Here is a 27,761-nt window from a genome sequence, read left to right as displayed (position 1 = left end):
AAAGGTATTCAGCTGTCAGGAAAAACAAAAAGGAGAAAAAGCAATATAATCAAACAAGAGACTAAAAGAGACATAAAGATGTACATTTTATGAGGTAGTGTTATCAAGATCTTAAAGAGCTTCTTAAATACTGGTAATATGGTAATTTGAAAGCAACGGTAATATTCAGCACACTGCTCTGGTGATCAGTCATAGAGAGAAGTTCAGTCTCACCTGGAGTTTCAGAATCTGTCTTAGGGGCATTTAGCATCAGAAACATGGCACCTTGCCATATTCATAGATAATTATGTCACAATACTGTACATATCCTTTCATTTACACTCAACCTGATAGTGGGTTGGGGAAATAATCTGTACGATAAAACTTTTTCCCATTATTGTTATGATAGAATACAATAAATACACATACAGTATATCAAAGGAACATTTTTGATATTACACATTTGATCATATATATAACATTGACTGTATGAAACCTCACATATTTTTCACAGCCTGGTCTCGACACATTTTTTGTAATAACTGCATTTCTACCAAAAAAATGCTATAAATGCAAGTTGCACGGGCACTTTTAGGAATCATTTCATACTGTTGAATCTCCAGACACCAAACAGATTAAATGAACACAAAGTGAAACCCTGTTCTTGTCAAAACCGCCTACATTTCCTGTTCTCGCTCTAACACAGAACCAAAGTTGCAACTGACAAGTTTTTTGTCAGGTGGCCGCACCTAACACTGACCTTCTACTCTCTAACTCTCCACTGAGGCTCACTAGCTAGGCACCCTCTCATGTGGTCGGGTGAGCTAAAAATGTTAACTTGGAATCCAGAGTTGGTACGTTACGCGACCACAACAGAGCAAATGAAAAAAAAAATGTGTTTGTCAGAAAAAAAGAGGGTTTGACACTTTCCACCAAGGCCCCCACCACGGTGGAAAAGTTTCCATTGTGATCTAACAGATTGTCTCCATGTAGACGGTTCCAAACAAAGGCCACACCAGTGTCCACCTCAAATGTCACACCCCTGTACCTGTTTTAACAACTCATTTATATCCTAGTATGGACACCGTACATCTGGTCACTACCAATCTAAACAAACAAACCTCAACAAACAGAGAACGTAATCAAATCAAATCAAATGTTATTTGTCAAATGCTTTGAATACAACAAGTGAAATGCTTACTTACAAGCCCTTAACCAACAATGTAGTTTTAAGAAAATACCTACAAAAAGTAAGAAATAATTAAAGAGCACCAGTAAAAGAACAATAGCAAATATCAATATTCAATATCACCTACTGTATCTCTGCACCCGTATTCATAAAGTGTCTCAGAGTGCGGATCTAGGATCAGGTTCTCCCTTTTATTCAGTTTGATTTAAAGGGCAAAACTGATCCTAGATCAGCACTCCTACTGAAAATCTTTGGGCCGGTTTCCCGGCCCTTTGTGAATACAGGCCCAGGTCCGTTGTACTTGATATGGAAAAGCAAAGCTCTTTTGATTGTATGGTTACAAGTGTTTTGACTTTTTTTCAATGACTTCTTCTACTGTAAATTGTAGGTTTCATTTTACTTTTCCCTTGTGAGATTGAATTTGTGAAAGACAATAGGATTATGGGACCTGACAAAATTGTCAAATTGAGGCTGGCGGCTCCGTATTTAGTTTACTACGGTGCACAGAATGACTGTCAGAATGACCATGGAGAGTAATATGCGTCAAGGTGGAGAAACTGTCAAATAAAGAAAGGGCATTGTAACTGCAAGGAAAGGGAAAATTATGTCAATTTAAACATTGCACAGAGGAGCCATCACCCCAACCTTCCCAAACATTGTGTTCACACACACACACACACACACACACACACACACACACACACACACACACACACACACACACACACACACACACACACACAGTCTTGTACAGCTAACCTTGTGGGGACATACAATTCAGTCCCATTCAAAATCCTATTTTCCCTAACCCCTAACCCTAAACCTAACCCTAATCCTAACCCGTACTCTTACCCTAACCCTAACCCTAACCTTAACCCTAACCCTAACCCTAACCCTAACCCAAAAACCTAAACTTTATCCTAACCCTAAACCTAACCCTACAACTAACCCTAACCCTACAACTAACCCTAGCTTCTAACCTTAATATTTAACTTAATTCTAACCCTAACACTAATTCTAACCTTAACCCTAAACCCCCTAGAAATAGCATTTGACCTTGTGGGGACTAACAAAATGTCCCCAGCTGGTCAACTTTTTGCTCGTTTACTATTCTTGTAGGGACTTCTGGTCCCCACAAGAATAGTTAAACATGTCCACACACACACACACAAACACACACACACACACACACACACACACACACACACACACACACACACACACACACACACACACACACACACACACACACACACACACACACACACACACACACAAAAAGAAAGACACCAATGTGGCTGTGCCAAAAAAAACTCCATTATCTGGTATTCCATTAAGAATGTATGACTGATTTTCGTATAATGTGTGTCATATCACGAAGTGGCAGTCCACGGTTTCCAATTGTTCAATAATGATCTATTTGCCAATTCAATACTGCAAGAGAGAGAGGGAGATGCCAGCCGCAAATGAATAAAACATAAAACGGTGCGGTCGTGACAGTTCCCTTGAACAGCTCCCCTCTCTCGTCTATCTGGAAGACTTGTGTGCAATTGGGGTAAAATCTGTGTTTTGGATGGATGCCTGAGTTTGTGTACAGTACGTACGCCATGCATTTCTCTGTTCTCTTTAGCTCTGACTTGACGCCCACCACACCGTGCACCACTTTCACATAGCAGCAAAGCAAATTCAAGCCTGCATCTGTTCATGGTTACGGAGATAGTTTGAGGACAACATTCAGATTGGGCCGGTGTTGGTGTTAGCTCTAGCGACGACAGCTAATTAGTAAAGCCATGGCATTTGATTTGAGTCCAGCCATAAGACTAAAATTAAGTATAGGAAACATGGAATGTTCTGGGTTGGAAACAAAAGAGAGATATTATGGAAGCATAAATGCCTTGTTTTGGGACATTGTCCAAGGGTTAAGTGGATGCCATTTTTGATCGGATACTTTACCGAAAGGGAAGAAAATAGAAGGTTCTGTGCTGTAAAAAAAAAGAGTCGGTGATAGCCTGTTTCTCTTTTAACGTTTTTTTTATTTTTTATTACGGAGATTTGAAATAAAATAAGCATTGTGACACAAAATAATGTCGCCCGGCGAGGAAAGAAAGAACCAGCATATAAATGTAAAAAAAACAAAAACAACTATTATCATCATCATCATCATCATCATCAAACCAAACATAAAAACAATACAATTTGAATGAAATGCACCTCCATTGTATGAAGCAAAAATTATCTCATGTTCTTTCGTAAATAAGAAACCTGTCATAGCTGATGGGCAACTTACAAAAAAAGTTTTAAAATAATTATCATTACTGGCTTTACAAATAAAATAACTACAATTGGCAGGTTTAAATGTTATTATATTTCAATTACAACAAAAAAGGAAATTATGCCACAGTGAAAATAAGAACATATATCTTTGTCATCAAACGCATTAATATTTATCACAAAACTTAAAGATGAGATCAACACAATAGAACACCTAAGAAGCTACTAGAAACCCACTGTTATGTTTCTGTGACATAACCATTAACATATAGCATTTTTAGTTTACCTCTTTATGTTGAGTGGCTGAAAATTGACAATTAACCTGACCAGGTGAATTAAAAATAAAATCAACAAAGACAGTAGCCAAAAATGTTTCAGGCAACACTGTTCACCTGTGAGTGTATGTGTCTACATCTCGCTCTTTCTTGTTCCCTTTTTCTCTCTCTTTCTGTCTCTTTTCTCTCTCTCGCTCTCACTCTCTCTTCCCTTGCACTTTCCATTTAATGATCTGCGGGACCCATACTCTGTATTCGGTTTTAGATTGAACTTTATTGGGAAAAATCACACCAGTGAGCACAGATTAAATGCAAGATCGAGTGTGTAAAGTACTCCTCTGAAATCCACCTGCACAGGCTGTTAAAATTCACAATACACACACGCACAGACCCACATGCATGTGCGCACGTCGTACGCACAGTCGCATACACATCCACACACACACAGGCACACAATTTTTTTAATTTTTTTATACAAACCAATGACTTACAGGTAATATTAAAGAAGAAGAAAAAAGCCATCTGTACTTTGAATTCCCAATTTGATCCCATAAAAGTGATATTTACAATCACACTGTGACAGCTTGGTAAACCTCCATGGGTCTTTCATATTACAAAAAAAAAAAAGTATGTAATTATCCTCCCCCCCGTCACTTTGTATTAATATAAGTCACAGACCCTAAAGCAAAGCTACAGTAACATCAAGGCCTGTGTGCTGAAACCTACCAGAAGAGTATTTTCCCTACAGTACAGGGACTGTTATTGACAAAAGCAAATGTAGCAAGCAAGAAATAAATAAAAACAATAACAAGAAAACGAAACAAAATAAATTTAAATATGATTAAAAGGAGACGAAGGAGAAGAAGAAGGCTTTTTGCTCTTCTTATTCCAATTAAAGCTCAGTTTAGTCCCCGAGGGGGACTATTTTCACGGTAGTTCACTTTTTTACTCAGAGACAAAGATGAGTGCTCTAGAATCAGGCGCGGAAAGAAAAATGCCTGGACATTTGTAAGTGCTTTGCGAAAAAAGAAAAAAAGAGAGGGATTGCTAGTAGTCGTCAGAATTGCACAAATCCTTCTAAAAAAAAACGACAAATTACATTGACAAAAAAAAGGTTGTGTTTGGTGGTGGCAGGGGTGGGTGGGTTGCAGGGGATGGGTCGGGGAGGTGGTGTGTGTGGGTTGGGGGTGTTGAGGGCTGACTCCCTGGTGTCTTTTCTTGTTGACGGCGGCCTCCAGCTTCAAGTGAGGTAGAGTGGCTTGTCCCTAGCTATCATGCTGCCACTGAAAACGAGAAGAGGGGGAGACGGTGAGAAGAGACGGAATAGGAAATAAAATAAACACAGACTCAGGAAGGTGATACTACTTACTCCCCCAAAAAAAACATGCAGATAGAAAACCTTAAAATGCTTCCCCTTTGAAGTACAGTAGGGACAGCTGTAAAACTAATATTAAAGAAATAAACGCTTGTCATGTGATTGTCGGAGTACACTCCAAACAGATGTTCCTAACAGAAGTGTTGATGATTATTCAGTGCCATAGCGGAAAAATGTACACTGAATAAAATGACAGACATCTCAAAAGAAACAAGAGAGAAAGTATAATACGTGAATAATACATGTTCATTAAATAAACTCAGCAAAAAAGAAACGTCCTCTCACTGTCAACTGAGTTAATTTTCAGCACACTTAACATGTGTAAATATTTGTATGAACATAACAAGATTCAACAACTGAGACATAAACTGAACAAGTTCCACAGACATGTGACTAACAGAAATGGAATAATGTGTCCCTGAACAAAGGGGGGTCAAAATCAAAAGTAACAGTCAGTATCTGGTGTGGCCACCAGCTGCATTAAGTACTGCAGTGCATCTCCTCCTCATGGACTGCACCAGATTTGCCAGTTCTTGCTGTGAGATGTTACCCCACCCTGGGCATCTTTCTTTTGGTGTTTTTCAGAGTCAGTAGAAAGGCCTCTTTTGTGTCCTAAGTTTTCATAACTGTGACCTTAATTGCCTACTGTCTGTAAGCTGTTAGTGTCTTAACGACTGTTCCACAGGTGCGTGTTCATTAATTGTTTATGGTTCATTGAACAAGCATGGGAAACAGTGTTTAAACCCTTTGCAATGAAGATCTGTGAAGTTATTTGGATTTTTACGAATTATCTTTGAAAGACAGGGTCCTGAAAAAGGGACGTTTCTTGTTTTGCTGAGTTTAGTAATAGTGATTCAATAGTGTACTGAACAAAAATATAAATACAACATGCAGCAATTTGAAAGATTTACAGAGTTACAGTTCATATAAGGACATCAGTCAATTTAAATAAATTGCGGTTGGTCTGCGGTTGTGAGGCCCGTTGGACGTACTGACAAATTCTCTAAAATGACATTGGAGGCGGCTTATGGTAGAGAAATTAACATTAATTTCTCTGGCAACAGCTCTGGTGAACATTCCTGCAGTCAGCATGTCAATTGCACGCTCCCTCAAAACTTGAGACATCTGTGGCATTGTGTTGTGACAAAACGGCACATATTAGAGTGGCCTTTTATTGTCCCCAGCACAAGGAAGGTGTACCAGTGTAATGACCATGCTGTTTAATCAGCTTCTTGATAGGGCACACCTGTCAGGTGGATGGATTATCTTGGCAAAGGAGAAATGCTCACTAACAGGGACGTAAACAAATGTGTGCACAACATTTGAGAGAAATAAGCTTTTTGTGGGTATTGAACATTTCTGGGATCTTTTATTTCAGCTCATGAGACCAACACTTTACATGTTGCGTTTATATTTTTGTTCAGTATATATTCAAAGGTGATATATGGAGGCCTCAGAGGTTGTTTCAGCATATTAAGTAGCACAACTATGTGTACTTATCTAAGGTTTACACAGTAGAATCAACAATATTTTTATTTAGTTGACTAAGCCAGCGTTATGTACTAAAGCGTTGAATTTTCAAGGGGCACATGAGTCGTATCAAACGCCCTTTCATATGCAGTAGATAGCTGAGCCAACATTGAGGACTGAAATGGTACAAAGTAAATTCAAAGATATAGGCCTACAAAGTGCCGTAGTCTCAAAAACATTTTTTTATTAACATTTGAGCCAGCATTAAATAATAAAACTGTGTATTCAAGGGCATTCAACGAAGTCCTTTCATTTGAACAGTTAAGCTAACATAAAAGAATACTATCTCTGACAGTTTATTGGATATAGGTTAAGCCAAGTACTGGAGTAAAGAATCATTCTGAATGGAAAATCTCCATTGAAATCATTTCTTGGTCCTGACCTAGCCTTAATTCGGGTCAGGGAAACTTGCCCTATTCTAAATTATAAACAGTATTGGAATTAACAATAATTTCCTATACAAAGCCGATACTGGTCTGGGCTGCTCACCTGCAGTGGTTGCCACCACACTCCCTATCGCAGTATTCACTGTCCCAATCGTGGCTTTGTCTACCCCCAGGGTTGGGGGCCGCCGGGGACTGGGAACCCACACTTTTCTGGTACTCAGACTGTAGGTGGGAGAATCCCTATAGGAGACGGGGAGAGAAAGGCCATGGCATTAGTTTTAATTTCTGACAACTTATACTGGCCATATGGAGAGGGGACAATGATAGAGAAAAGCAGGGGGAGGGGATGGAGAGAAAGGGAGAGAGGTTTGCTCTTTACTTATGGTCCGAATGCCAAATTCTGTTACATTTTAATTTTAGATTAGTTGAATTGCTAATTGGTTTGGCAACATAGTACCTCAAGGGAGCCAATAACATGTACAGTACATTTGAATTTAAAAGAGAGAGGAGGGAGAGAAAGGAGAATAAAGAGAGGCAGGAAGAGATTTTTAGTCAACATAATCTGGGTAGAATGTATACATGCTTGATGCAAAGATGAGGAACATAAATGTTTATTTTTATTTATTTATTATTATATATCTTTTTGGCCCATACTGTTCACACTAGCATATACTACAAAGTAAGCATGTCCATTATTCCTTCACATAATTTAGTGCACTAGTGATATGTGATATGCTGGTGATATCGGCACTCTCCGAGTCACACTAACCTGCTGGCCAGGAGGAGGTGAGTGAAGGGAGGCCTGGAGTCCCATCTGGTGGGAGATGATTGGCTGGGACTGGCCGTGCTGCATGCGGATTGGCTGGTTGAGGAGGGAGCTCTGGTGCAGGGAGAGCTGTTGGTGCAGGGGTGGGCTGATCTGGAAGGAGGAGGGGGGAGAGGCACTAATGCTGGGCAGCATCTGGGACTGGCTGAGGGTCCGGGAAAGGGCATGACGCGGCGCCCCAGCGTAGCTCTGCAGGTCCGACAGGGGGAAGCCCCCCGGCCCCAGACTGTACGGGGAGGAGGGCTGGGGTGGCACACTGTACAGGGGCGGATTGGGGGGCATCATGTGGGAGGAAGGCTGGCTCGTCTGGGCACCTTTTGTCTCCACCGGGTCATTGTAGGTCTGAGGACGGAGGGGAAGACAAAAGGGACAAAGAGTACAGTTAATATAACTATACATTACTGACCTACACTGAGTTGACAAACATTAGGAACACCTGCTTTTTCCATGACATAGACTGACCAGGTGACTCCAGGTGAAAGCTATGATCCCTTATTGATGTCACTTGTTAAATCCACTTCAATCAGTGTAGATGAAGGGGAGGAGACAGGTTAAAGAAGGATTTTTAAGCTTCGAGACAATTGATTCAGAGGGTGAACGGGCAAGACAAAAGATTTAAGTGTATATTGAGAACATATATTACACACTGTATAATATACAACACCACTAGTTTTGTGGACAGAGGGAGAAAAAGGAAAGATGATATAATATATTGCGCAATTCATTTATATTGCTGAAATACACTGTATCTTAATGCAAATATATTACACAACTAATTTATATTGGTGAGATACAGGTAAGTCAATGCAAATGTATTAACCAATTCATTACACAAGTAAAACACTATATTGGTAGAACATATGAATATATCATACATTCAGGTCCCTCTATGTGAGAATCATGTTGTTCGGTTCATTTCAGCCTGGGAGCCGTATCCACTGAGGTGCATGCTTTATTTCAATCGACTTTCCATCCTTTCATAGACTTTAAATGGCAATATATATGTATACATTGCTGTGGTATGAAATATGTCCAGGCCCTCTCGTTAGCTGTCACAGTTGTTGACGTGATCTATCGCTGTCTGCTATTTGGTAATGGCGTACATACATTGAAAAGAGCCAGAGAAATAATCAATGGAAAGATGGATAGATGAGCAAAGATGAGAGAGATACACTGCAGGGTCAAGTGGAAAATGAAATGATGAAGAATGAACTATACTACTCTATACAATACTACCATACTATACTGTACTGCAATATACTAATCTATCGCTATTCCATGAACAACAGGAGATTATTATTTGTTCACATATTGAAATGTGATACTCCCACCTTAAAGGGACAAGGTAAGAAAACCAATATGTCATTTTGTAATTTGGGTGAGCTATCCCTTCATGTGTCCCTTGGTGGGTTGAAAAGCACAAAACACCACTTTGACTTTCTGAATGAATGAAACTCATTAACTTGGGGCTTTTCACTGTAGTCATCAAGCTCCATTTGTGTGTGAGTACTTTTCCCACCAACATAGATTATCAGCGTGCGTCACAAACAAAATGGCAACAGGTGCACGCCAAACGCACGGAGCACGTGACTCGTCCAAAACGGCACTCTGTCGACTTCCAATTACCTTCAATTTCTCTCTCCTTGATTCCCACTTCCTTTGAAAAGACTCTCTCGTCAGCAATTAAAACACACTATTTAAAGAGGACTCCCTTTGAATGGCTAGATGTACTATGTGTCTTGTTCTGAGTGGTTGTGATTGCATAGTAGATTTGCAGTTTTTTCTGTCCGTTTTAATTTCTTTTAAATGCCTGCCAATCTGCTAACGCATCAATCAAGCCTCTGAATATGAGATTTGTCAGAAATAAATATTTAATTACGCAAACGAGCGATGAGAATGGTCTTTATTAAAGGCAAAAAACCTTCACAGGGAAAGAAAGAGGTTGATGAATAAAGTGTTCATGCCTTAATCAAGGCACTTGTTTAGGGCTTGTAAGCCTTGGAGGAAGTGTGGCAATGGGGACCGGTGGGAGGGTGTTTAACATGGTAATGCAATTTGGGTGTGTGTGAAAGGAAAACAATGGAGTGAAGACATGGAAATTGAGAAAATAGGTGCTTGGCACTCAGACTGGCACATGAAAAATATTAGTATAATCATGATTCAATCCTGTATTATGCATTTAATCTGGTTCTGAATATGTATATCGGGGTTGATCAACTACATTGGATTCATAGTTAGTGTAATTTTACAAGCTTGAACGTTTGGAAAACATGGATATTAATTGATTCTCAGATATTGTCTGAAGTCTATATATTAGAATACATGGTCAAGTTTGAGATATTTAAATATATAGAGGAAAGAAGAAAGGTTTGAACAATGATTGGATGTAGCTACAGCTGCACCATTGAGAGCATCTTGACTGGCTGCATCACCGCTTGGTACGGTAACTGCAAGGCACCAGACCGCAAGGCGCTACAGAGGGTAGTGAGTACCGCCCAGGACTGGGGCCGAGCTCCCTGCCATCCAGGACCGCTATGCCAGGCGGTGTCAGAGGAAGGCCCCAAAAAATGTCAATGACTCCAGCCACCCAAACCATAGACTTGGTACCACAGCACCAAGTCTGGAACCAACAGGGCCCTGAACAGCTTCTACCCCCCAAGCCATAAGAATGCTAAATAGCTAATCAAATGGCTACCTGGACTACCTGCATTGACCCTTTTTTGCTCTCTTGCACTGACTCTATGCACACACACACTGGACTCTACTCACATATACTTACACTGACACCTCACACACACACTACATACTGACTAAGTAACACTGACATCATCTTTGAGGAAGCGGTAATGAGGTGACCCATAATGATTGTAATTGAGATCAGCTGTGCGGGTGAATTTAACGCATTCTGATGGTTTAACGAGACATCAGCTGGCGATAATCTAGTGCCATCGATGTTTGCAATACACCCATTGTTATTTGAGTGTATTCCAATACATTCTGTAGGCTAGCCATTAGCCTGTCCATTTAAACATAATGAAAGGTGTGAAAAGCGAAATTAGGCTACTGCGTTTCTCTGACTGAGTTGACGAGTTGATTTGGGCCATCAATTGATTGACAGATGTAGACCTACTGTAAAACGATAAGCTTTCCTGCAGTGTGGATGCTCGCCAACATTTTATAGTTAGGTTAATGTACAATTTTTCAATTTAGTTAGGCTATGGTGTTTGGTGTGGATTGAAAGCCTGTATTGTGTGGCTTTAATATTTAATTTCGTAAAGCTGTCAAGATGTTTATGCATTTGAGTCTATCCAAAGACGATTTCATTGAGCTGAGACACTTTTCTCTGATGTGTAAATTACCAGACTATTTGTTTTACTTCTTGGAATCATTGAAATAAATGGAATTAACTTGTGGGCCTAATGGACTGCGTTTAGACAAGCAGCCCAATTCTGACCGACTAATTGGTATTTTGATCAATCCGATCAGCTCTGAAAAAGATCTGATGTGAAAAGATTGGATGTAATTGGTCAAAAGACCAATTAGTGGAAAAGTTGTCAGAATTGGGCTGCCTGTCTAAACATAGCCATTTAGGCTCAGGCTTGTCACTAGATCGCCCAGCATTGGATATGAACTCTTGAGGCTCGATACCAGCGCACACTGCTTAGACCAATGCGCTACGGTACACAATACTCAGCAAGCACTAAGAATGCTATGAATACTGATGATACATAGGCATTCTTTTTGTTTTTGTTTCTTAAGCCTTCCCTAAACCATAGCCTGCCCTTAACCTTAACCATTTGGAATTAATTCCTAAACTGTTAACCTTTGAGTTTTTGTTTTTGTTTTAACCCTGTAACAACGCAGAATTAACCCTGTGACCATGCACATTTAATGTGTCAAAAATAACATTCATCCAGGAGTCTAAGGGCAGTGGGCCAGATTCAAACCCATGCTGACTCTGGCATATGTGTCAGGGTAAACAGCTGTAACCGCTGGACCACACAGGCACTGAGGTAACCAATAATTAATTCTGCTTATTGCTTGCCTTCAACATGTAATAAATAAATTAATCTAAAAAACTATTTTTTCCCAACCAGGGAAAGGATACCTAGTCAGTTGTACAACTGAATGCCTCTTCCACATTTAACCCAACCCTTCTGAATCAGAGAGGTGCGGCGGGGCTGCCTTAATCATCAGTGGGTTAACTGCCTTGTTCAGGGGTAGAACGACCGATTTTTACCTTGTTAACTCAGGGATTCGATCCAGCAACCTTTCAGTTAATGGCCCAACGCTCTAACTACTAGGCTATCTGCCACCCCACACAAATATGTACATTTATTATAATCCACATAAGAATTCACACGAGACGCTCTGTAGCCTGCACGTAGCCTACATAAGGTACAATGTAGGTACGGTACTGCATTGTATACAAACACCGCTTCCAGCTGCACCCTGGTGGCGATTCTAAATATTTCTTAAAATCCTCCTGCTGCAGGATTATTTTCCTCCTGCTGCAGGATTATTTTTCTCCTGCGACGAAAGGGGTCAAATTAAGATCCAACATCTGTATCAAATCTCATCTCCAACAACCCAGGATATAGTCAAAGAAACAAGCCTCAGGCAGCCCACACATTTGTTTCTCATTCAAAAACAGACACAACCAGGTGGCCCCATGCTAGGTAATTCCCACTTCTGCCTCCACATACGCACGCATGAACACACACAGGTACACACACACACACACACAAGCACACACACATACAAACATGCATACAGTACTTAAGAACACACATACTGTATACACCCTCACTCTCTCCCACACTCACACACACACACACACACACACACACACACACACACACACACACACACACACACACACACACACACACACACACACACACGCAAGCAAGCACACACATACATGCATACAGTACTTAAGAACACACATACTGTATACACCCTCACTCTCTCCCACACAGACACACACACAACACAACACAAACACAAACACAAACACACCTTTCATCCCTCCCTCACTCGCTGTGTTGCAAATAACACAGGCAAATAAAGGAGTGTGTGTGTTTGGGCCCTAATTTTCACTCTTCTCTTCGGAGCACACACACACCCCCTCCTCAAGCGGCACCGCACGGAGATCCTCCCCCGGGATGAGAGAGGAATTCTCTATCTAATTTATCATCCCTTATATCGCCACTGACCCATGTATATCACAGATATGACCTCCGCCGTTACCTTGGAAACCAGACTGGCTCGGTACGCGGCCAGGGCTTTCAGGTACTCCTTCTTGGCAGCCTCTGTTTTCCTCTTGTAGCCCTGCGAGATACAACCAGATACAAAGCAGTGGTCAGTGACAAGGCACTAGGGCTAGGCTAGGCATTTTACATGATGTTTGATGTCATTTAGCAGATGGTCCTTTTTAGGCTAGGCATTTTATATCACATAAATGTAATTTAGCAGACAATCTTTTTTTTAAGGCTAGGCTAAGGCTAAAAGCCCTGGGGTCCTGTTCAGGAGGGTGCTACAGAACTTTCAGATAGAAATATATAGGTTGAATAGAGGATTTTGTCAGTTCTATTCGTTATATATCTATCTGCACTGTTCTGAACAGTCCTGAACAGTCCCTTCCCAACCTAGAAAACACCATATTTTACTCCATGATGCACATAATGTCAATGCCATGTGAACCACTGGAAAAAAATAAAACATAAACATGATATCATCCCATTCAGTTTCGTGTCGGTTTTCCCACAGTCATTGAAAATGTGAGGTGTTTAGAGAGAGAGGTGTGATGAAATTAAGGTAGAGAGCGAGACTTTAAAAAACACTATTCTGCATTTTGCCTCTCTGTCTTTGCCTCCATTAAAGCACACACATTGCTAAATCAGAGTTGATGTCCCATCAAAGCATCAAGACGAGATGAAAATTCCAAACAGCATTAGCACGAGGCAATAGGGATCCGCCGAACGAACCTCAAATGATGCGTTCAGAAGGGCAATTCAAGTTAATGTAATAGGGTGTCAGTCATGTGCGGTTGCTAGCGTTTGCTGAGGCTGAGACTGAGGCCCCCGTTCCTTTTTGATGGTAAGAAAACAAGTGCCAAGTCCATCCCTAGATTGATAAGAAAGTCCTCGATGCGTCCCAAATGGCACCCTATTTCCTACATAGTGCACTACTTTTGACCAGAGCCATGTGGGCCACCCTATGGGCCCTGGTCAAAAGTAGTGCACTATGTAGGGAATAAGGTTCCATTTGGGACGCATCCCTCAGATCTTGGCTTCTCTTGGGAGTTCTTCTATACAACAGACTGCATGAGCAGATCGAGGATAATTAAAGTTCTCTTCATAGAGCCCCTCTGTGGTCTTAAAGACAGGTCATTCTCTTTGAAAGAGATGGGCTAGAATTACCATTAGCTATTCATGCGTTGCAAATGTACATAGACAAGACAGAAATGCACATATGGGCACGCTCACATGCATCCCTTATGGAAATCCCCTGGGTTTTTTCTTACATTTTCTGTGAAACCATATTTTAAATTGTATTAAATTAAGAGTTCACATGTTAACACCACATTTTCACATGTGAGGAGAATAACATGTTTTTGCATCACATGTGACTTGCAGATTCACGTGTGAATTTGCAGTTTCACATGTTAAAAACTATCAGATGTGAAAATGTCACTTCTACATGTGGAATTGCAAGTTCAAATGTGACAAACAATCACGTTAAACACATGTATGACTCATTGCAGCAAACAAGGCGTATGTCGCACATCACTACTTCACAGGAGAGGCATTTGAAAGTATACATTTTTTAATGCGTTTTTTGACAGAAATGCCTTCTGGAACATGTGAACTTTCATGTGCCTTAATAACAAATATGTAAATATGAATACAATTGTCAAATTACGAGCCTAGTTGGTTTAGCCACAGAAAAAGACAGGATCCTTCCTGCTAGCCATGATTGGCTGAGATAATGGATGGGCTGGACATGCAGGGAGATGGGTTCGGATTGGTCTGCCATGTAGCATGCTTCTGTCTATAACATGAGCTTGTCAGTATGTGTAGGTAATCCTTTCTAATGAGGCTTTTTTGAAAGATATCAGGTAGTAGAACTACAAACGTGTTGTTCTCCACTTTCTGGAGGGCCGAGTTTTGAAATCAGTGTAATGCCCGGTGGAATTAGAGTATGATAGCTAAGGAGATGGAGAAAATTCAGGCGTTTGATTGCAAATATGCAGAGGGAGTCGAAAAGAGAACGCACAGAAGGCTGTTGTATAAAACACCTGTCTCCAGATTACATCTTCAAACTAAGGGCAACCATGGCACCCGTGACAGAGAGGGAGAAGCGTCCATCCATGTATAGGGGTTGGATAGTCTAGCTAGCAAAATGTTCAGATGTTATACGTTTCTAATTTTGTCAGAAAGTCGTTTTCATTTCAAGTTAAAACGTACTGTTAGCTAGCTAGCTAACGCTAGCTGGCTGGCTCGCTAGCTAATGTTACGTGTATGATCTGTGTAGTAATATTAATCGTATCTCAGAGCTATTTGCATTGCTAGTTATAGCTTAATGTTAGCTATCTAGATTCATGCAGGGTAGTACCGTTATAAATTGGGATTATGGTTCATTGTTTAGCTAGCTAGCTACATGTCTAAACAAAAGACTCTACTATGTGAATAACCATTTCACCTCACCTTCTGTATCCTGTGCATGTGACAAATATGTGTTAATCCAGAGACAGTAATGTGAAGAACATGACCTGCACCAAAGTCTAATTAGGATATAACGTTAGGCCAATGAGACAGTCCAAGTTCTAAAATTCTATGGTAGAATGCATTGTCATGTAAAAGAGAAATATCCGCACGAGCTCAGCCATCCACATAAAGAGGCGCACAAGCAATTATTGAACTGAGAACATTTTCATGCTGTAATTTTTTTTTACAACATGACGTCACAACCAGAACACAATCAGAATGATTGGGAACTATTTCACGCTTGGAAGATTTTTTTCATGACACTCTGCTTTTATTTCATCACACTCACACGATATGCATGGTATAAACCAGCCTTTAGTCTTGAAATCTTTGGTTGTTTAGTATATGGCCTCACATGTGAATCCTTAAAGAGATAGGTGGGGCTAAGGCTAAAGAGGGTGTGAACGATACTGAATGAGTGTAGACAAAGAAGAGCTCTCCAGCAGGTTTACCAAACCATTCAAGGGCCATTTTCTCAAAAGTGAGGTTATCAACTTTCAAAGCAGAATTACTTTCCCATTGTTCCTCAACTGTAGTGTATGATATAACATTTTCTAGCGCTGAGTCTACACTTATCCAATGTAAAAAACATAATTTCAAATTTTGCTTCATAAGTCCGAATCGAACCGGTCGGTCACATTTGCAGTTTAGAATTTTCACTTTCATGTGAAATTCTTTCACATGTGAAAATCTAACTCTCACATGTGAAATTGCATTTTCACATGTGAAAGACATTTACAGGTGAAAATTGATTTTGCAGTTTTACATGTATGAAACATTTACATCTGAAAATCGTACTTTTACATGTGGAATTGCAAGATCACACATGGGGGTTAAATAATGTTATCCTCCTCACATGTGAAAAGTTGGTGTTAACATGTGGCAGTAGTAATGTTTCCACGTGTGGAATTGCAAATTCTATAATGCCATTCTGTAAATAGGTAACTTAGCCTACCTGAGTATAATAATAATTCAAATAATAATTTATTATTTGAGCTATCCACTCCATTATTATTGTAGTCCTCCATGGTGTTGCATTGTTATACATGAATCTTAGCGCTACCACTAGGGGTTGGCATTCGGAGTGTTACTGCTGCAGGCACATGTCTCTCTTCAGATGTTGTTCTGTGACCATTGGAAAAGGCCCAGTGAAAAGAACAGAGAAGCTAGCTCTTATTTATTATCCTGTATTCCGGTTTGTAAGCATGGTCACATTTTCAAAATGTGGAGATAGCATGTTTAATTAAACTGTGATGAGTTTTCTGCTCATTTTTAGGTATAATTTGAATACCAACACCAGTAGAAATCCACTTTTCTGAGCTGAAAGACAATGGCCAGAGCTTACCCATGATGTTGCACAACGATTTAAGTCAATAAGTCATTGTTTTTGTCAAAGTACGATATATTTGGGATTAAAGTGACAAACCGAACTGCCAACTTTGTGCAAATCCATGTGATGTCATTTCCTATGATATGACACACAGAGTTTCAAGACCGAAGCTGGCAAGTCTTTGTTTGGCTAGCTAGCTAATGTTTACTGGCTGGCTATTGTTTTGATTCGAATGCTAGCCAGTGTCCGGAGGTTGAGGATGGAGAGAAGCCCAAAAGCAAGATGGCTGACGTGTGCAGTGATGAAGATCGTAGGGAGGACTAAGTTATAAGGCTACTCTTTAACTATTATTGAAATGTGGTTACTGCCGTAGCAGCTTCAGCCAAGTGGGTGCTACATTTTGGTAGTAGTGAACGAGTAGCTAGCTAGCTACACTTACGGAGTTTGTGAACTGCAGTGGCTGAAGCTCAAACTTAATCCGAGTCCTACTATGGAAAAGCCACACAGACGGCAACGACCAGGAGACACCTTGATGACATCGTGCTGCCTGCCTGCCTCCGGACATGCTCCAGAGACCATCTTTGCTTACTCTCCCCCTTTGACCACCTCCCTCCGATGGCCACTCAAGCCAAGCGCTTTCCCAACCCTCCACATTACCTTACATCTCATGAATGTTGTTGATGTTTTATAAATTGCTTTTCTTTTTGTGTTGCTTTAAAGTGATTTGAGAATCTTTATGTAATGAATAGTCCTATAAAAGTTGAATACATTATTATTATTATTATTATACAAATTATTTTTTAGCCTACGTTTCATTTCAGGGCTAGGTTTTATTAGAATGTTACCACCCACCAGCGTGGCATTGTTTATTAATCAGAAACAGCTGCAAAATGATTCCTCTTCGAAACTAAGATGAGCCAAACAGCCTAGTGTCCTCTTGGCCGCCTGAGCCATGGAGCCCCCGTCGCCCCACGATGAATGGTTTTGACCACTAAAGTTTTGCTTCACTACATACTCCACTGCTTTGATTAGTGTAACGTTAGCAAAAACGCATATCAGCTATCTTTCAAAAGTTATCCATATCACCGGAGCTTAATCTTATTCTTTTTAAAAATTCAGTTGAAATAGTGGCGCCAACTTCCTTTGGGGGGAAGGTACTTTAATTGTTTTGACCGAGTGACAAAATTGTGACATTTTCCCATTTATAAGAGAACAATAGGCATCTAGGATGATTTTGTATTTCCATTATAAATGTTTTGGTTCTTAAATGATAAAATATTTCAAAAACGAGGACTCATATTGAGTGTATTTACATATGAACCACGGTTACGATATATTTTTTAAAAGATTAACTTAATTACATTTTTATCAAGTGGTTGTATGGTAATTGCTAACCACTAGATAGCTTAGTGCTAAATTGTAAATTAAATTTTTTATTTAACTAGGCAAGTCAGTTAACAACAAGTTCTTATTTAAAATGACAGCCTACTGGGGAAAGTGGGTTAACTTCCTTGTTCAGGGGGAGAATGACAGATTTTTACCTTGTCAGCTCAGGGATTCGATCCAGCAACCTTTTGGTTACTGGCCCAACGCTCTAACCACTAGGCTACCTGTCGCTAGGCAAGTAGGTTCTAACTAGCACACAATTTGCTAGGCGCTAGCTAGCCTGCCATTTCGCCCTTGTTAGCTATTTTAAGCTTCTGTTATTGTTAGCTGTTCATTGGTTTTTGTTACATTTAATACACAGGCGTAAAAGGGATTTTAATGTATTTGAAAATGTGTGAATTTGATTGCTATTGGAATGAATGTAAACCAGGGTTTTTAAAATATTGGCCAGGACCCAACGTGAGCCCTGGGCATGTGAAAGGTGGGTCGTGAGTTATGAGAATACATCCATAATCACACACTATTTCTTCCTAATTTGGGTCGTTGGAGGACAATTTGGGTCACAGGAGGATGGTCAACTTCTCATTTGGGTCTCGAGCTAAAAACGTTTAAGATCCCCTGATGTAACCCCTAACCTCTACAAAGAGACAATTTTGATTTGAACAGACAATATTCTGAGATTGTGAGAAATGTAGAATAAATATACATTGGAAGAGAAACCCAGTGAAAATAATCTTTCCGTGTCTCCTTATTTATGCCGTTTAACATGTTAAAATCAAAATCAGTATCTAATGGTCTAATAGCTGTCTTCTTCCATGGAAGAACAGGGTTCAAATCTCACAGGTACAAAAGCGCACATGTGAAACTTAGAATATCACATGTGAAATCATGTGTTTGAGTCATGTGAAAAATGTACATGTGAAACTTCAAACGTGTACGAAAACCAAATATTTTTTTTTGTAAAGGATGAGACATGCACTCAAACACGCGCAAACAAGCACACACACACACTCGTATGCATACACACACACACACATCACAAATGCAAACTGCAATGCACTGCAGCCTTCTATAGGTGGAGGAAAATAGGTTATTGCCCCAAGAAATGATGTTTATCCTCCCATATAATGATATATTTGCATTATTCCATTCTCTCCAGCTATATCATCCTTTCCATAATGGCATGAATGTCAAAATAGAGTGAAAGTGATGGGAGAGGAGGGAGGAGGGGGAGTGAACCCATATATGGCAGACATGATGTTATATCATTCTTCTCTGCTTTGTTTCCACAATTCATATACAAATCTGTAAATATAAACCCAAAAATCTGTAAATATAACTTATTCCTAGAACAAGAAATAAAAAACAGACTGTGATGATATTTACAGGTTAGAAGTTGCAACCTTAACTCCTCACCCCTTAAATATTGATAGAGCCAGCGCTGCCTATTTAATGAACCCCAAAGTACTCCCAGCAGCTTTAATTTCAAATTAATTTAACACAGCTAATGATTCGCCCGACGACGGATACTTTTAAATAAATTACCATGCCTAAGGATTCTCTAATTATTCCAAAGTGAGTGGATTCATTAGCAATTGAAGCCGTCAGAGGCTGCAGGTCGGGATGAATTAGAAATAACAAAGCTTCGAGGGAGCATATGCTGCGGTCGTAATCCTGACACGGGGGGGTGTCCCGCAACAATTAGCCGGTAATTGTACCTTAATGAAATGTTCTTGTTTGATAACCAGTTAATTATAGGAGACAATAACTCCCGAACCCCTCCTGACATCGACTGAGCGATTACCCCCCCCCCCCCCCATCCCCCCATCCCAACCCAAGCAGAAACAACCTGTGTGGGTACGAGGGGTGTCAGGGCTTGAGACAGGTTTAAGTCTAGCCGAGGCATTGACGGGATCACCTATAACTAGCTGACTGATTCACACAGAGAGGGGGAGGGAGGGAGGGAGGGAGGGAGGGAGGGAGGGAGGGAGGGAGTGAAAGAGAGAGAGAGGGGAAAAGAGAGGGGGAATTGAAGGAGGTAGTGAAGGAGAGGGTAATAGAAGGAGGGGAAAAGAGAGGGAGATTGAAGGAGGTAGAGCGATCAAGAAATAATACGAGAGAAAGAGAGATAAAAAGAGGGAGATACAGAGGACCGTTTTGTTTGAAAGCTTGTTTTCTTTGGCCAGAACGACAGTTTCCCTCTCTCTCTTATGACCTTTCACGGAATCACACTTACAACACAACAGACTCAATTAAATAAAGCTAAGTGCTACTATCCCCTTTATAACTGTCTTTCCTTTATAGACGTAAAACTGGGGATTGATCTTAATCTAAACCACAAAAAGAAGAACATTTCATTTTGTATTTGGGGGGCGGCTCGAACACATTGTCACCTTGAGGAATAACAAAGGCAAATTCAATGATTGATCTGAGACAACAAAGCAGGAACCCCAGGGGTATAAATACTCTATGTGAGAAAACAGCTGAAAACAGCTGAATAAAAGAGGCTACGAACATAAAATACATGAAAAAAAACATGCCTCTAATACACTCAAGGACAGCTTGGCAAAAAATAAATCATGCAGTACAGCAGAATTAAACATGAACCGAAACTCAAAGAAGTATATAGTTTATGATGTAAATCTGATACTTAATAAGATACAGTGCTGGTATCTTTTCATTTGGATAGGGAATTGCTTGTTTTCTAACACAGGTAATTGGAAACAGAGGGCATTCCTTTGTTTAAAAAAAAAATGTCTGCGGCAAGAGAATGTGTTGACATTCTAGTTATACTGGCTCTGGAAGGTCAGTGACATTAAAGTACACCTCATCAGTACTGCAGAACCGACATGACAGCCAAACACTAAAAAAAATGGCACTCATCAGTTTGAGAGGGGAGATAAAAATATTTTTTAGGGAAGACTGAAAATGTCTGTTTTAAGTATAGAAATAAACAGTCTAGAACAGACATAGCGCTCAGCTCCATTTCCAAGGCCCTTCCAATATGGAGGCCTATTTGATTTGATATATTGTTGCTGATGAAAAAGTATTTTGAATAGAATTGATGATGTCATTCAGAGGAAGGTCCTCCCCTGCGCATAATCTAGGTGTGTGTAAACATCTACTTGGTATCATGATGTATCGTCATCTTGAGTTGATTTTTGGCCTCTGTTGGCTAAAGAATGTGATTTAACACAAGAGCCCAACCAAATCAAGTACAATTAGGTGTAGAACAACATCTCAAATTATAATGCAATGGTGGAGTTGCCCTTTAACAGTCATTTTTACAGATAGTCCTCCTGTGAAGGACAACTCCTATTCTATTTAATCTTTGTTTGGAGACAAAAATGACCTCAGAAAAATAATACAGGGTGCTGAACACAAAATGTATGGTTGAAAGAGCCAGGACACCAGAGGGTTAAGAACCCAGCAAACAATAACATCTCAGGAACAGATGTCCTTGAGGCGGATTCAAGGACGAGGCAATTGCTAATCTTGTATTCTCAGCATGATCAAATCACCAGGCAACAGATATAAATAAAAGGACAGGAAATGAGGAATTCACATTCAAGGGTGTCAGGAGCGAAATGAAGATTCATGCTGAAGAGGGCCTAGTGAAGGAGGCAAAAATGTACTGCAAATAAAAGGACAACCAGTCTCCAAAGTCCAGCTGTATAAAGTAGGTTTGGGGAAAAACACACTTACGGTGTGAGATACGGTGTGCGGTGGCGAACAGGCTGCACTTCGTCATAGAGACAGGTGCTTTTATTTGACACGCAATAGGCCCCTGCCCGACTGGATATTCTAAAAATATGAGTTTTGTCTGGGACCGGCATCATCAGACTGTCTCATTTTCCATTCATTTCAGCAAGTCATTTGTTACTATTGGCCCCTTTGACTTTTTCCTCCAGGGTTGGAATGAAAAAATGAAAGCAAAGAAAATGTACAGAGAAGTTTTGTTTGAAAAACATTCCTGTAACCCTATGGTTGTGAGTTTAATCAATACAGGCTAGTAGTTTCGCTGTAACTACACTACACTTGCATTGCCATTGTAATCGATCTGTAATAATGACATTGACATTGAGTATGTACTTCATGAACAACCCATTGTTCCATCATACACACCATGCATCACATAAGTATATGGTACATTCTATGGTGCAATTCATATGGTGCAATTTTTCACAGTGAAAGCCATTTTATAGAGAAATAACTGAATCGATGGAAACGATACTGCAACGGGACCTATGCATATTCCACAATTCAAAGATAGTTCAAATCAAGCTTTGATTTTGGAGTGAACTATGTACCAATATTTGTGACTACAAATTAGATATATTTTTTCTTTGACATGTGCCTTTATTCTGCCTACTCCTCTATGGCCGTAACAAAACTAAGATGCGTTTGTTGTGTGTTCACCTATTGTTTTCTGTGATTACTGTGTGAATATGAAATGTCTTTCTTTTGACAGGAGTTTCTGTGGTGCTTCTGTTCTGACAGACGTGTGAGGTCGTGGTGGGAGATAACTGTTTACTTACATTTAACTACATTGTGATTATGGTAAATACGCTGTTGCTTAGTTATTCTGTAGGCCTCTATGGCTCTGACTTGAACAAACCATCTGAAGTGAAGGTTGGCCTTGCCTGTACAGTACCTTTATGTTGTGATATGTTTTGTTGGACATTTAGACTTTGTTTGACTGATATGGATATACAGTACCTTCAGAAAGTATTCATACCATTTGACTTATTCCACATTTTGTTGTGTTACAGCCTGAATTCAAAATGTATTAAATATATTGTTTATCTCTCACCCTTCTACACACAATACACTATAAAATTTAGCCAATTTATTGAAAATTAAATACTGAAATATCTCCTTTACATAAGTAGTCACACCCCTTTGCTATGCCACTCCAAATTGAGCTCAGGTGCATCCAATTTCCTTTGATCATCCTTCAGAGGTCACTAAACCTTGATTGGAGTCCACCTGTGGCCAATTCAATTGTTTGGACATGATTTTGAAAGAAACATACCTGTCTATATAAGGCCCCACTGTTGACAGTGCATGTCAGAGCAGAAACTATACCATGAAGTCCAAGGAACTGTCCGTAGATCTCCGAGATAGAATTGTGATGAGGATATAAAACTATTTGTAGAGTGTTGAAAGTTTCCAAGAGCACATCATTGGGAAATTGAAAAATTATGTACCCAGACTCTTCCTAGAGCTGGCCGTGCAACCAAACTAAGCAACTGTGCAAGAAGGACCTTGGTCAGGGAGGTGACCAAGAACCCAATGACCACTTTGACAGAACTACAGAGTTCCTTGGCTGAGATGAGAGAGCCTGCCAGAGGGACAACAGTCTCTACAGCACTTCACCAATCTGGGCTTTATGGGAGGGTGGCCAGACGGAAGCCACTCCTGAGAAAAAGGAACATGGCAGCATGCCTGGAATTTGCAAAAAGGCACGTGAAAGACTTAGAGCATAATGCAAAAGATTATGTGGTCTCATGAGTCAAAAATTCAAAATTTTTGGCCTTCAAACAAAGCGCTTTGTCCGGAGAAAACCAGGCACAGCTCATCACCCGTCTAACACCATCCCTACCATGAAGCATGGTGGCAGCATCATGCTATGGGGATGCTTTTCAGCAGCAGGGACAGGGAGACTGGTAAAGATAGAGGGAACAATGAATGGAGCCAAATACAGGCAAATCCTTGATGAGAATCTTCTTCAGAGTTCACCTTAGACTGGGCAAAAATGTACGTTCCAACAGGACAATTACCCCAAGAATACAGCCAAAGCAATGCTGGAATGGCTTCAGAAAAAGAATGTGAAAGTCCTTGAGTGGCCCAGCCAAAGCCCAGACTTGTATATGTGGAAAGACTTGGAGATTGCTATTCATCACTGCTCCCCATCTAACTTAACAGAGCTTGAGAAAATCTGCAAGGAAGAATGGGAGAAAATCCCCAAATCCAGATGTGCAAAGCTGATACAGACACCCAACACGACTCAAAGCTGTAATCGCCGCCAAAGGTGCTTCTATGAAGTATTGACTCAGGGGTGTGAATACATACGTACATGAGATATTTCATTTTCAATACATTTGCTAAAATGTCTAACAACATGTTTTCCCTTTCTCATTATGGGGTGTTGTGTGTAGATGGATGAGATGAAACAAGACAAAATGTGGATTAAGTCAAGGGGTATGAATACTTTCTGAAGCCACTGTATGTTTGTCAATGTTTTATAGAGATAAAGTGAATTTTATTACATCAGGAATGCTATAATGCATAATTTTGGAGCCGCGAAACGTCATCCTCCAGTTTTGAAATGTGACTCGATTCAGGAAACTAGGCATATGTCACAACTTAACAGGAGAGCCGTTTGAACGTAAAGAATGCGAGATGCGTCCATGCACAATGATGTATACAGGTAAGATAGTCTAGCATTAGCTAGCTAACATTATATTTTCAGATATTATTGGCTGGCTGGCTCCCTAGCTGACGTTATTATTAGTTTCCCAGAGCCGTGTGCTGTTCTAGTTAGAGCCTAATGTTAGCTAGCTAACATTGAACATGGTTGGTTAGCTCCCAGCACTGTGGCATTGTTGGCACTGTTTATTGTTTAACTAGCTAACGTTGGCTGGCTGGCTCGTTAGCTAACGTTATTTGACGTGTGTACAACACCCGTTGAATATGGCCGGTGTCAGTAAACGTCTGCAAAAAAGCGCAATGAAATTGTTGCCAGCAGTACTGGTTAGGCTGTTTTCATGTTATCCAGAGGTAAACAAATCATCGGCCAGAGCGTCAAGTGTGCGCTTCAAGAGCGAAACGAGATGGGTGGGGATAAAGCTTAGGGTGAGGGTGTGAACGATGCTGAATGGGTGTAGACAAAGAAGAGCTCTTCACTACTGTAGATAGTAAAACATTCAAAGGCGACTTTCTCAAAAGTGAGTTTACAAGTTGACTTTCAAAGCAGAATTACTTTCCCATTGTTCCACAAATGCAGTGTATGATATACAGTTGAAGTTGGAAGTTTACATACACTTAGGTTGGGATTATTAAAACTTGTTTTTCAACCACTCCACAAATTTCTTGTTAACAAACTATAGTTTTGGCAAGTCGGTTAGGACGTCTACTTTGTGCATGACACAAGTCATTTTTCAAAAAATTGTTTACAGACAGATTATTTCACTTATAATTCACTGTATGTGAGTTTCAGTGGGTCAGAAGTTTACATACACTAAGTTGACTGTGCCTTTAAACAGCTTGGAAAATTCCAGAAAATGTTGTCATGGCTTTAGAAGCTTCTGATAGGCTAATTGACATAATTTGAGTCAATTGGAGGTGTACCTGTGGATGTATTTCAAGGCCTACCTTCAAACTCAGTGCCTCTTTGCTTGACATCATGGGAAAATCAAAAGAAATCAGCCAAGACCTCAGAAAAAAAATTTGAGACCTCCACAAGTCTGGTTCATCCTTGGGAGCAATTTCCAAACGCCTGAAGGTACCACGTTCATCTGTACAAACAATAGCACGCAAGTACAAACACCATGGGATCACGTAGCTGTCATATATCGTTCAGGAAGGAGACGCTTTCTGTCTCGTAGAGATGAATGTACTTTGGTGCGAAAAGTGCAAATCAATCCCAGAACAACATCAAAGGACCCTGTGAAGATGCTGTAGGACACAGGTACAAAAGTATCTATATCCACAGTAAAACAAGTCCTATATCGACATAACCTGAAAGGCCGCTCAGCAAGGAAGAAATCACTGCTCCAAAACCGCCATAAAAAAGCCAGACTACGGTTTGCAACTGCACATGGGGACAAAGATCGTACTTTTTGGAGAAATGTCCTCTGGTCTGATGAAACAAAAATAGAACTGTTTGGCCATAATGACCAATGTTATGTCTGGAGGAAAAAGGGGTAGGCTTGCAAGCCGAAGAACACCATCCCAACCGTGAAGCACAGGGGCGGTAGCATCATGTTGTGGGAGTGCTTTGCTGCAGGAGGGACTGGTGCACTTCACAAAATAGATGGCATCATGAGGCAGGAAAATTATGTGGATATATTGAAGCAACATCTCAAGACATCAGTCAGGAAGTTAAAGCTTGGTCGCAAATGGGTCTTCCAAATGGACAATGACCACAAGCATACTTCCAAAGTTGTGGCAAAATGGCTTAAGGACAACAAAGTCAAGGTATTGGAGTGGCAATCACAAAGCCCTGACCTCAATCCTATAGACAATGTGTGGGCAGAACTGAAAAAGTGTGTGCGAGAAAGGAGGCCTACAAACCTGACTCAATTACACCAGCTCTGTCAGGAGGAATGGGCCATAATTCACCCAAATTATTGTGGGAAGCTTGTGGAAGGCTACCCAAAATGTTTGATCCAAGATAAACAATTGAAAGGCAATGCTACCAAATACTAATTGGGTGTATGTAAACTTCTGACCTACTGGGAATGTGATGAAAGAAATTAAAGCTGAAATAAATCATTCTCTACTATTATTCTGACATTTCACATTCTTAAAATTAAGTGGTGATCATAACTGACCTAAGACAGGGAATTTTTACTATGATTAAATGTCAGGAATTGTGAAAAACTGAGTTTAAATGTATTTGGCTAAGGTGTATGTAAACTTCTGACTTCAACTGTACGATTTTGTAGCTCCAAGTCTCTACTTTTATATAATGTAAAAAATACAATTTCAAATTTTGCTACATAAGACCGAATCCAGGTTGTGAGTCAAAAATGTGTGTGGGGATGCATGTACAGTGGCAAGAAAAAGTATGTGAACCCAGGCATTACCTGTATTTATGCATAAATTAGTCATAAAATTGAATCTGATCTTCATCTTAGTCACAACAATAGACAAACACAGTGTGCTTAAACTAATAACACACAAATTATTGTATTTTTCTTGTCTATATTGAATACATAATTTAAACATTTACTGTGTAGGTTGGAAAAAGTATGTGAACCCCTAGGCTAATGACTTTTCCTGAAGCTAATTGGAGTCAGGGGTCAGATAACCTGGAGTCCAATCAATGAGACGAGATTGGAGGTGTTGGTTAGCGTTGCCGTGCCCAACAAAAACACTCACACAATTTGAGTTTGCTATTCACAAGAAGCATTGCCTGATCTGAACAAAAGAGATCTCAGAAGACCTAAGATTAAGAATTGTTGACTTGCATAAAGCTGGAAAGGGTTACAAAAGTATCTCTAAAAACATTGATGTTCCTCAGTCCACGGTAGGACAAATTGTCTATAAATGGAGAAAGTTCAGCACTGTTGCTACTCTCCCTACGAGTGGCTGTCCTGCAAAGATGACTGCAAGAGCACAGTGCAGAATGCTCAGTGAAGTTAAGAAGAATCCTAGAGTGTCAGCTAAAAATGTACAGAAATCTCTGGAACATGGTAACATCTCTGTTGACGAG

At 40.1% G+C, this 27,761-nt stretch overlaps 1 protein-coding gene across 4 annotated transcripts in view; it reads right to left on the bottom strand.

The window, feature by feature from the left end:
- Positions 1–3,180: 3,180 nt before the first annotated feature.
- Positions 3,181–27,761, bottom strand: part of LOC139565402 (TOX high mobility group box family member 2-like) — a 143,172-nt gene continuing 118,591 nt past the window's right edge. For all 4 annotated transcript variants that reach the window (XM_071385716.1, XM_071385742.1, XM_071385726.1 and 1 more), the window contains 4 exons: positions 13,085–13,165; positions 7,775–8,173; positions 7,109–7,245; positions 3,181–4,997 (listed from right to left, as the gene is read on the bottom strand). In XM_071385716.1, coding sequence (XP_071241817.1) covers positions 4,955–4,997; positions 7,109–7,245; positions 7,775–8,173; positions 13,085–13,165 — 660 coding nt within the window. In that variant the 3' untranslated portion in view covers positions 3,181–4,954. The remainder of the gene's footprint in view (positions 4,998–7,108; positions 7,246–7,774; positions 8,174–13,084; positions 13,166–27,761) is intronic.

The sequence above is a fragment of the Salvelinus alpinus genome, chromosome 2, assembly GCF_045679555.1.
Source record: "Salvelinus alpinus chromosome 2, SLU_Salpinus.1, whole genome shotgun sequence".
In the NCBI taxonomy this organism is placed as follows: Eukaryota; Metazoa; Chordata; class Actinopteri; order Salmoniformes; family Salmonidae; genus Salvelinus; species Salvelinus alpinus.
Note: the sequence above shows the minus strand (reverse complement) of the source record. Positions and strands in the feature narration are given on the sequence as shown.